The sequence below is a fragment of the Lipotes vexillifer genome, unplaced genomic scaffold (genome assembly GCF_000442215.2).
Source record: "Lipotes vexillifer unplaced genomic scaffold, Lipotes_vexillifer_v1.1 scaffold1094, whole genome shotgun sequence".
Taxonomy (NCBI): domain Eukaryota; kingdom Metazoa; phylum Chordata; class Mammalia; order Artiodactyla; family Lipotidae; genus Lipotes; species Lipotes vexillifer.
Window position 1 is genome coordinate 3,448,813 of NW_006792775.1, and position 11,042 is coordinate 3,459,854.

At 50.8% G+C, this 11,042-nt stretch overlaps 1 protein-coding gene across 1 annotated transcript in view; it reads right to left on the reverse strand.

Moving 5' to 3' along the window:
* The window catches only part of PPFIA1 (PPFI scaffold protein A1), a 48,472-nt gene that overhangs the window by 24,890 nt on the left and 12,540 nt on the right, over positions 1-11,042 (reverse strand). Inside the window, exons 8-12 of the mRNA XM_007465969.1 lie at positions 8,674-8,682; positions 8,309-8,444; positions 5,321-5,544; positions 3,033-3,264; positions 647-676 (exon numbers count right to left, since the gene is read on the reverse strand). Of these exons, the coding sequence (XP_007466031.1) occupies positions 647-676; positions 3,033-3,264; positions 5,321-5,544; positions 8,309-8,444; positions 8,674-8,682 (631 nt within the window). The remainder of the gene's footprint in view (positions 1-646; positions 677-3,032; positions 3,265-5,320; positions 5,545-8,308; positions 8,445-8,673; positions 8,683-11,042) is intronic.

An 11,042-nucleotide genomic window follows, 5' to 3' on the forward strand; every position in this document is an offset into this window, starting at 1 on the left:
GGGCCTCTCACTGCTGTGGCCTCTCCCGTTGTGGAGCACAGGCTCTGGACGCGCAGGCTCAGCGGCCATGGCTCACGGGCCCAGCCGCTCCGCGGCATGTGGGATCTTCCCGGACCGGGGCACGAACCCGTGTCCCGTGCATCGGCAGGCGGACACTCAACCACTGCGCCACCAGGGAAGCCCCCCATCATTTCTTTTTAAAAAACACTATGGGGAATTCCCTGGCGGTAGAGTGGTTAAGGACTCAGCACTCTCACTGCCTGGGGCCGGAGTTCGATCCCTGGTTGGGGAACTAAGATCCCGCAAGCCTCGCAGTGCAGCCAAAAATAAATAAGTAAATAAACAAATAAATAAAATTTTAAAATAATAACAAAAAATAAAAACCACTATGTCTATTATAAATAAGCGTGCAACACTTAGAAGGCAGACAAGCGGGAGAAAGGCAAACTCTTACATTTGTCCCAGTGAACGACCTATTTCCAGCGGAACCATCAGCATATGTTAAGTGGAGGGTGAGTTTCAACACTTCCATTAAAACATCAATTATTCACCAGTACTCAACCACACAGTGTTCATTCACGTAAAACAGGGCCTCTTCAATACTTCACACAGCAACGAAGGCATGCTGAATTACTAAATGGTTTACCTTTCTACGATGTTTCCTTAAGTCACTAGGCTGACAGGTGCATGCAAAGAAATGAAGAGAAACCAGATTTACTGCACACTTTGAAGTTAAAAATTCAAGGTTCAGTACAGGCAAATATATTAAAAAGAAAATGACAGAACACATGTTAAGTGAGATAAGATTTAGAGAAAATGTAACTGGAAATAGAACATTTTTTTGACCACAAAAGTTAAATATAATAAGCTATTCAAGATTTCCTAGAGAAACACTATAAATTATTCCTCAGGAAGATACAATTCTATTACAAGATACTCAATTTCTTATCATATGGCATTCTGTATAACAAAGGGCCCTAACAGTTGTCTATTCTAAGCCAAACTTCTCTATAACTTAGTTTTTCTTAATAAGAAACATGTTATACTTTAAAATAGCAAAATCTAACTGATAAGGAAGTAATTGCAATACCTATTTTAACACTGAACAAATCTAACCACCTATTGGACATTAACGTAAAATCCTTACCTAGAATTTGATTTAAAACTTCTCAAAATAAATTTATTGATTAAAGCAGGTACCCTGTGAAAATATGTAAGAATAAAAGCTAGCATAATAGCAGATAGAGTCTTTACATTTTATGAATCATAGAAGATAATTTAATTAAAAATAGTCTAGTAAAGACATTAACTGTGCATGTTTAATAAGCTGATGAGATTTACCATCTTAAGTAATAGAAGCACCCAAACCAGAAAGTACGTTGTGTCAGAGCCCATTAATTCTACACTTAGTGGGTCACTTCTTTATATCAGCAACATCTCACTTATGAATTACACGTATGCTATACAGTGTGAGCAAAAACGCTCTGATCCATCTACATCACGCCTGCAGCCATACCTATTATGCACTGATACACTAAATAAAACTTACCACTATAGGGGGAAAACACTGTTTAATGAGAAACGAAGATAACGCAGAGACCCCACTAATGAGCCACGACCAAGCACAGACACACGCTGTGGAGCACAGCGCTGCTGTGGAAGGGACTCTTATAACCGAGTGGGATGGACAGGGAGCGGAGCTGGATGGTAAACTACAGACCCGGCGGTGGGGAGGCTGGGGTCTGGATTAACTGATAAAACAAAGGATGATACAGGGAATCAACACCGATGACAGAAGCAGACACACCGTCAGCCAGTACAGAGAACCATATAACAACAAGGAAAAAAATACACAGAACGGTTTTCACGAATTCTCTGAAAGATACTAAGCATGAAACCACAAATGAAATTGTCAAAGAGTTTTAAATATCAGCTAATTAGCTAATGATGTAAATTATAAAAACGGTATCTGCCAAAATACCACAAAATGGACTAGTTACCACTTCACATGTCACTAAAATGATTCACAGTTGATTTAATTATACGCTGGCTAACAATGCAGCTAAAATGAAAATGGGTGGTAATGGAAAAAAATTATAATACAAGTGCTGTTAAAAAGCAGAATATTGTAAATATGATTTCATGTGGTAAACAGCAATGCACTCACAAAACCTAAACACACAAGAAAGCTATAATGTGTGCTTCAGAGCTGCACGCTGTCACCACGTGGTCACTGCATTTCCAGATGAGGAAGAGTGAGGACGCCCGTGTGCTTCCCTGGGAGCCGCGGGGCACCAGCTTTTTTTTTTGTTCCTTTTTTTTTGCGGTACGGGGGCCTCTCACTGTTGTGGCCTCTCCCGTCGCGGAGCACAGGCTCCGGACGCGCAGGCTCAGCGGCCATGGCTCACGGGCCCAGCCGCTCCGCGGCACGTGGGATCTTCCCGGACCGGGGCACGAACCCGCGTCCCCTGCATCGGCAGGCGGACTCTCAACCACTGCGCCACCAGGGAAGCCCAGGGGCACCGGCTTTTAACCCGGTTTCACATGCAGAGCCGGCGTGAGTGCGCGGCCAGCTGCCTCAGCAAGAGGACCAGTTTAGCTTTTTTGGTTTTGTTTTGACCGCATGCCCTGCCCCCTCCAGTGAGTCATCCCTAGTGTAAAGGAAGACAGCATCGACTCTCTGTACAGTTTTCGAGATGCCACTAGGGCTGCCTATGTTTACTCTTGCTAAGCTGTCTATTCCTGGAAAACAAAAACTTTCCTGTAGCTGCTGGGCCTTGCAGAGGCCATGCCCAATGTTGCACAAAGGAGAACTTTGGATGAGTTCATGATGACATGCTAAGCTGGTGGTCCAAACATTAAAATTAATCTGTCATTAGTTGGGGGGCTGATTAAATACTAGCTGGCTTTAAAAATCTTGAACCTCTGAGCATAGCAAATGCACCTGATTTTCTTCTAGGTTAACAAAGCAAGCACGCAAGCAAACCAGGTGTGCTGGGGGAGGGTGCAGCAGGGAGAAGGCCGACACCTACCAGAGTCATGACGCCTAGTCTGTCCACTTCCCTCGCCGGGCTGTGCGGGGCCCTTCGAGGGGTGGGCCGCCCGCTGCTGGGAGGGGAAGAGCTGGCCCGAGAGGAAGCAGGGTACGGGGGGATGGAGCTCACTGATCGAAAACGACCAAGGCTGTCTAAGCTCCCACTGCCCACCCTGCTCTCAATCTCCTCTGCCCGCTGCTCCGTGTTCTCCTTTTCCTCTTGTATCAACCTGAAACAGAGTAAAACCGTCACCTGCCTTTGTCAGAAAACAGAGGAACATGTCTGGAAAACAAATCTGGGTCTGTATCCTGTGTTACGATTAACGACTTACCACTGACTCTTGCAAAGTTGCTTCCGATCATTCACGTTTGATTTTACTTATTTACACTAAAATTCTGATGGGGGCTGGGTGGCAACTCTCACTGCATAATGAGATATTTAAAACTTAAAATTTTTCCTTCCCTGTTGTTACAGCAAAGCTGCATACCTGTCTATCAATTTTTTCAACTGGAAATCAGGAACTCTGATATAATCAAAAAAGCAATTCACAAAGCAATTTGGAGTTTCTAAACACAGGTCTCTAGACCAGATGAAAATGCTGAGTTGATTTTTTTTTAAGGTTGAATTTGAACAAAAGTATTATTTCATAAAGTTCTCTACCAGCCTCATGTGAGTTTCTTTTTTTGTTTGTTTTTTTGGTTTTTTGTTGTTGTTGTTCCCCAACCAGGGATTGAACCCGTGCCCCCCTGCAGTGGAAGGGCAGAGTCTTAACCACTGTACCGCCAGGGAAGACCCTCGTGTGAGTTTCTGGATTCACCTCAACCACAGCTGCATTGCTCTGGAACTCAAGGTCAGTGTTCTCCCCGAATGAGTACTGGATGGTTAAACAGCAGAGTCTAAATACTTGACTACGCAAATACAATTATTTTGATATTAAAATACCAGATCCTTGTCGTAACCTTTCCAATTTAAGTTCTACTTATATATCCTGAAAGTATTTTCTCATTTTTGATAAAAAGTCGATGGGCAGAATTTACCAGTTATATCAGGTCAACCTGTTGCATAAGGAAAAAATCACTTTTACCTGGCTACAAAAATAAAAGTATATAATCATCTCATAGTTCCCGCGGGGATGGGGAAAGACAGTCTTTCAGAGCTCGTCTGGGGTCAAACATGGCACACGAAGACGTCAGTCTATGACGTCAGAAGTGCAGCAGCACAACCTCCTTCTGCCATTTTTACCGCTTATTCTGCGGCTTCCCTCTCTGGCCCCGCTCTCTGCAGGTGGGAACGGGCACCTCTGCCTGAGGTAACGTGACAAGAGCAACCTGCGCAGCAACTCTGCCCGGGTCGCCACAGGGTCACCAGCCTGGGGCTGCTGCATGTGGACTTGGGGCAGGAGGTGTGGCCACGGCAGATCTGACACCGGGCAGGCCTCAGGGTACCCGGTCACACTGCTGCCCCCAGACCTAAGGCCTCCTGATCACTACAAGGCAGTCCTCTGGATTCTATTCCCTGTTTTGCAAAGTAACTATTATAATTGCTATGACAGTTTCTAAAGAAAACATCTTAAATATACTGATGAGACTAAAAAATACTCAAACACACATCCTTTGCCCACTGTCTTACAAGAACCAATTTTCACATTATGTTAACTTAAAAGCAAAACGCAAGTCCCAGTGGGAGCCTGCCAACCCGAAAACCCCGGATTTTCTGTTCCCGGTGGCTTTGGGACACACCGCAGAATACGCGAGGCTCCAAGGGACCCACAAGAGGGCGACCCCTCTGTGCCGGAGGACGCACGGGCTGCAGGGGGGCATCACCTCGGGGCTCAGAGCTGGGGGAACATGCCGGCTGGCAGAGGCCGATGAAGGGTGTGCCCTCACTTCCTGTGGCACGCCCACCCAGCCCTGCCCCGGGAAAGGAATCCGGGGAGCCGACTCCCCGGCACCATGTCTCCGCCCTGCACCCCAGATGGACGTGGCCTCGGCTCTCTGCACCCCGCCATCTCTCTCCAGATGTGTCGGCAGCTTCCGGGGGCAGGGGCTGAGCGCCTCACGCCTCTCCCCCTTCCACGACATCTCACACAGTATGCTGACCCCACAACTGTGGAGACAACGCCCTGCTTAACTGAGCTTTATAAGCAAGGGCAACCTCAGGACTTAAGATTCTTAAAACAGAACCGAAGTACATTTTCTTATTCATGGAACACTTAGGCTTTTCTAAGTAGCGACCACCCCTCGGAGACACCGTGTTTCCGGGGAGCCAGGCATGGGCACACGCACCGGATCTCTTTGTTGATGGCATCCAGCTGCTCCTGAAGCATCATGGCCAGGGTCTGGGCATCGGCCTGCCCGCTGGGTGACAGCAGAGTGGCCGAGCTGAAGAGCGTGTCCCCTTCGCCAGCGCCGTCAGGCACGTCCGTGCCGCTCTCGAACGCCTGCGCCACGTGAGCCAGCACGCTGGCCTGCCGCGCGCGCTCCCAGTCCTGCTCGTCCAGGGTCTGCACCTGCGCACGAGAGGCCGCGGCTCAACAGCGACAGTCAGGGCAACTTCAGGCTACCAGCAACTTGAAACAATTTTACACAGAGACCCAGACGACCTTGGAAAAATGGGTCACGCTTAGAAGCCACTGGCATCTGTTAAGCGAGCAGTACTTAAGAAATGGGCAGGAGAAGAATCTATTTCTCGGGCGGGCTGGCAACGTTCACTTCCCAGCCTGGACGCGAGGCAATTCTACGACATTATTCGCAAGGCTGAGGCGACCGCGTCAGAAACAAAAACCGAAAAGTAAAAAAATTAATTCCGTGCCACCACCAGCCAGCTGAAGGGGAGTAAAAAAAATCCCTCAGATCCAAAGCCGCCGGTTCACCTCGGCTGCCATAGCTTTTACCAGCGCCACCGCGTAACAGGGCTCTCAGAGGTCCCTTAGTCTCCTCTCCTGAGGCTGGTCCCTTAACGCGCAGACAAGAGCAGCAGCAGAAGAGAGGTGGGAGATCCTGCCCCCGACAGCCCTCGGGGCGAGGGAGCCGCAGCGCAGCGGGGCTTTTCTAGGGAACTGCAACTCGCGTCGTCGCAAGGGCACCTCTGTGCTGAGCCCAGACGCCCTCTGCGCTGTCATCAGAACGTGCACAGGAGCGTGCTCGCTGGGGCTCTGCGCTGCCTCTCCTCTGGGGCCATCCCACACCCCTTCCCTCCCCAAACCTCCTCCCGCCCCCCATCCCCACCTCCACGCTCAGCCCAGGGTCCTGCCTCCCATTTCCCAGACATGACCTCAGAGTAACCGCGGGGCAGCCTCTAGACGCAGGCTCCCCAGCCCCCTGCCCCTGGGGCCTGTGCCCTCGCACTCTGTCTTCCGACCCTCCCCAGGGCCGGGCCACCCCCTTCAGCTAGTCCAGGATCACCTGCCATCACTCCTCCTTCCCTGTGGCTAATCCATGTCCTAGGGGCTCATTCCCAACAGCCTCAGGATGTCCACTCCCTCCTCTCTCCTTAAAAGCACACAGCAGGAACCACAGAACTCTCCCTCCAGGGCTCCTTCCAGCAACCACTGCGTTTCCCTGAAAGTGCCCCAGGGCAGCCTCTACGCCCCCCCTTCCCTCCTCCGTCTGTCTCCCACTCTCTGCAAGCAGGTGTGGCTCCAGGGGGCTCCGTGGAGCCCGCATGCCTAGGTCCCCTCCCCCACACTGCCCAGCAGAGCACTGGAGCCTCTGGCTCAGCAGCCCCGCCCTCCCGGGCTACTCCTCACCCCCCTGCCGCCCTTTCTCAGCCTCCCGACCTCTGATGAATCCGGGGTGTCCCACGGCTCTACCCGTGGACCTCATCTCTCTCTCCACAGGCACCCACCGGGTGACCCACTCTGGCTCACGCCTTTAAATACCACCTGTACGCCCATGACCCCAAGTCTACCTCGAGTTGAGAGCTCTCCCGGGTCCAGGCTGGAACACCCAGCTGCCGACCTGTCCACCTGAACGGGACCGAGGCCCAGACCCCAGCCTCTCCCGTCACAGCAGGAAACAGACCGCAGCCTTGAGCTGCTCCCGGACCGGCCCTGCCCCCGTGGCCTACGTCCAGGGCACCACGACCAGACTGCCCTGCCCCCGTGGCCTGCGTCCAGGGCACCACGACCGTTACCTCCGCATGGCTACGTCCCCCTCCCTTCCTCAGGTCTTTGCTCGAACGCCTCCCTCCTTGTTTGGCAACTCGGGTACCCTTGGTGTCCTTTCCCTGCTTATTACCATCTGACAGGCTGTGGTGACTGAAATATACGTCCACGAATTCTTTAATCCTCCTCCCTTCAAGAGGCAGAGGGCAATTCCTCCCTGACCCCCGTGAGTGAGGGCAGGACTTCGCAGCTCACTCTAATGATCAGAACGCAGTGGAAGCAAAGGTGTGCAGCTTCCGAGACTGCGGCATGCAAGGGCTCTCCCCTGCTCTCTCTCGGAGGGAGTTCTGAGGAAAGCCAGCCCCATGAAGAGGTCCACACGGCAAGGACCTGGGCCCTCTCGCCAACAGCCAGGCGAGGGAGTCTGAAAGCATGGAGCCGGGGGAGCCTTCCGGTGGCAGCGACCTCAGGAGGCCCTGAGCAGGGCCCATCCCACTAAGATGCTCCCACGTGCACACGAACTGTGGACTATTAAATGTTCACTGTGAAGCCACTAAGCTTTGCAGTGATTGGCTATGTAGCAGTAGATAAAGAATACACACAGCATATTTTATTTTACTTTCCATTCACTGCTGCCTCTCTCTTCTCACTAGGGTGTGCATGTTGGGGGTGTGTGTGTGCAGGCATTTTGTCTGTTTTTAATTCTCTGCTGGAGCCCTAGGTCTGAGGATGCCTGGCCCAAACTAGCTGCTCACTGAATATGGGAGCTCAAAATACAGAGACATATATAAAAAATATATGCCATGAAACGCACAAAAATATGAAGGCAGTTGAACTTCCAAATGAGAATTCTTCTCACTACAACATGATGAATATGTGTATTTGTTTAGTCTTAAGGACGACCTCAAACCTGTGCTAATCAGCACTGTGCTGTGCCTTACAGTAGGTCACATGTTACCAAAATTTGTTCTTAAAAAAAAAAAAAAGCTTGCCTTAAAAGTAAACTCTTAGTCAGAAAAAGGAAAATGGGGGAAGGGGAAGAGAGAAAGCGACCCATCAAGCTTTGTTTCAAGACAGTCACCGAACCGTAGGGTGAGGAGGCCAGTATCTCACAGAGCGCTCGCCCCAGGATAGGGGGCGGGGCGGGGCGGGGGCGGGGGGGCCTTGCCTTGGAAGGCTCGTCGCGCAGCGCTGCCAGCCGGCCTTTCTGGGGGCGTCGCAACACCGCGCTGCTGCTGAAGGAGTCCGAGGGCCCGTCTGCCACGGGGAACCTGAAATCTGGGACGCTGCCCAAGTGGGGTTGGCTGAAACATGGGGGAAGAAAAAGGTCATTATTAGGAGAAAAGTGACCTCACTTTGTTGGCCAAGCCAGAACCTGTCAACTTGGAAAATAAGTGATGTCACAGGAAAAGGTCGCCCAGGAGGGCACCACTCTCCCGCTCCAACAGCAACCCGCCGCTTGCCCCACCAGCTGGAAAACTTCCACATCCGGGAAAACCAGTGCAGACACGAGGACATGCAAGTGACAGGGACGGAATCCAGCTGTCTGCGGTGTCCAGGGGTCTGTGGTGCACCTGGGAACCCGCCCTCAGGTCAAGGCGTTGGGCCCGGCACCTGCTCTGCTTTTTCCTTGACATCCACACCTCCCCTCTGGCCTTCAGCTGTTCTCTCCTCTCCTGTTTGGGCCAAGATTCTCAGTGTGAAGCCCATCAATCACAAACATTCCTCTACCTGGAACACCGTCTACACCGCTCACAGCGCCTCAGACAAACCAGCAGCAGAAACCCCTCTGAACCATGGCTTAGAGCATAGATGGACTGGTGTTTCCGAATCAAAAGCAGAGTCCTGGGTGTAACTGGATTGACGATCAAGACTCTAGGCTGAAGAAGTCCCAGAACAGGTGGCTGGGGCTCTGAGCATGACGACAGCAACTGGGCGTGGGTGTCAGGAGACACCCTGGTCAGCGGAGGCGCGGCCCAGCCTTGACCATGGGCCCACCTGCACTGCGGGCCCAGCCCAGGAGCTGCTCGGCCCTGGTCTCTGGGAGGAAGGGTGGCGCCTTCATTTGCAGGAGTCCTGAAATCCGGGAAACAGACCCCACTCCCCTGAGGAGAGTAAAGCACTCCTCACACCCTCTGCAGAGCGAGCCAGGACCATGTGCTAGCTCAGCCTCCTCTGGTTCACACACTGCTCGACGTTTTTAAAAGAAATGTGTTCCCAACAAACACACGAAAAAATGCTCAACATCACTAATCATTAGGGAAATGCAAGTCAAAACTACAATGAGATATCATCTCATACCGGTCAGAATGGCCACCATCAAAAAATCTAGAAACAATAAATGCTGGAGAGGGTGTGGAGAAAAGGGAACACTCTTGCACTGCTGGTGGGAATGTGAATTGATACAGCCACTATGGAGAACAGTATGGAGGTTCCTTAAAAAACTACAAATAGAACTACCATATGACCCAGCAATCCCACTACTGGGCATATACCCTAAGAAAACCATAATTCAAAAAGAGTTATGTACCAAAATGTTCATTGCAGCTCTATTTACAATAGCCAGGACATGGAAACAACCTAAGTGTCCATCATCGGATGAATGGATAAAGAAGATGTGGCACATATATACAATGGAATATTACTCAGCCATAAAAAGAAATGAAATTCAGCTATTTGTAATGATGTGGATGGACCTAGAGTCTGTCATACAGAGTGAAGTAAGTCAGAAAGAGAAAGACAAATACCGTATGCTAACACATATATATGGAATCTAAGGAAAAAAAAATGTCATGAAGAACCTAGGGGTAAGACAGGAATAAAGACACAGACCTACTAGAGAATGGACTTGAGGGTATGGGGAAGGGAAAGGGTGAGCTGTGACAAAGCGAGAGAGTAGCATTTACAATATATACACTACCAAACGTAAAATAGATAGCTAGTGGGAAGCAGCCGCATAGCATAGGGAGATCAGCTCGGTGCTTTGTGACCACCTGGAGGGGTGGGATAGGGAGGGTGGGAGACGCAAGAGGGAAGAGATATGGGAACATATGTATATGTATAACTGATTCACTTTGTTATAAAGCAGAAACTAACACACCACTGTAAAGCAATTATACTCCAATAAAGATGTAAAAAAAAAAAAAAAAAAAGAAATGTTTTCAAGTGTTGCATAGGATTTATCCCTTGTTTGCAGTAGATCAGAGTCTGGAATCTCCCTTGAACCGCAACCGTCTCTCCCTTCCCCTCTGGCCTCATTCCTAAGGAAAATGCTCCTTCTTTCTCAGCATGACTTCTACCCAACTGCTTGGGGGCCACAGCACACTTCAAAATCGGGTGAAAGCTATGACACAAAATCCCGCACGTGCTTTTGGTGGCTGGCGGATCCTCTGAAGTCCACAAACGCCCCCGGGTTCTGTCACCCCGCAGCAGTCATTTCCCAGTCTCCTTACAGAGCCGAGCCACCATCTTTCTCCCCCACTTGTCAACCGAGGCTGGCTTTCCTCCCAGAAGATCTCAGAGACAAGGTGACCGATTTCACTGTGAAGTCCTGCCAAACAAGCTGAGCCTGCCCTGCCTACGAGCCATCTTTTCAGCCCTCCCTCCGCACCCCAGGCCCCCCTCCCCACCTGCTGTGATCCCTCTTTTCCCATTTCTACAGCTCCCAACCACCTCTCTGCTAAGCCACTTGACATTACACCTCTAGAACTGCCTCCTTGAAACGTCCCCTCCTGCAGTACCCAGCCCCTCCAGCCCACTGTCTTCAGAGCACAGAGTTCGCCTACAGCCCCCACCGCGCCATCAGAGCACGGAGGCCCCCCTCCCCGCTGCGCCATCAGAGCAGAGCCGCCCCCGCTCCACCCCCCTGCGCCATCAGAGCAGAGCCCCCCCGCTCCACCCCC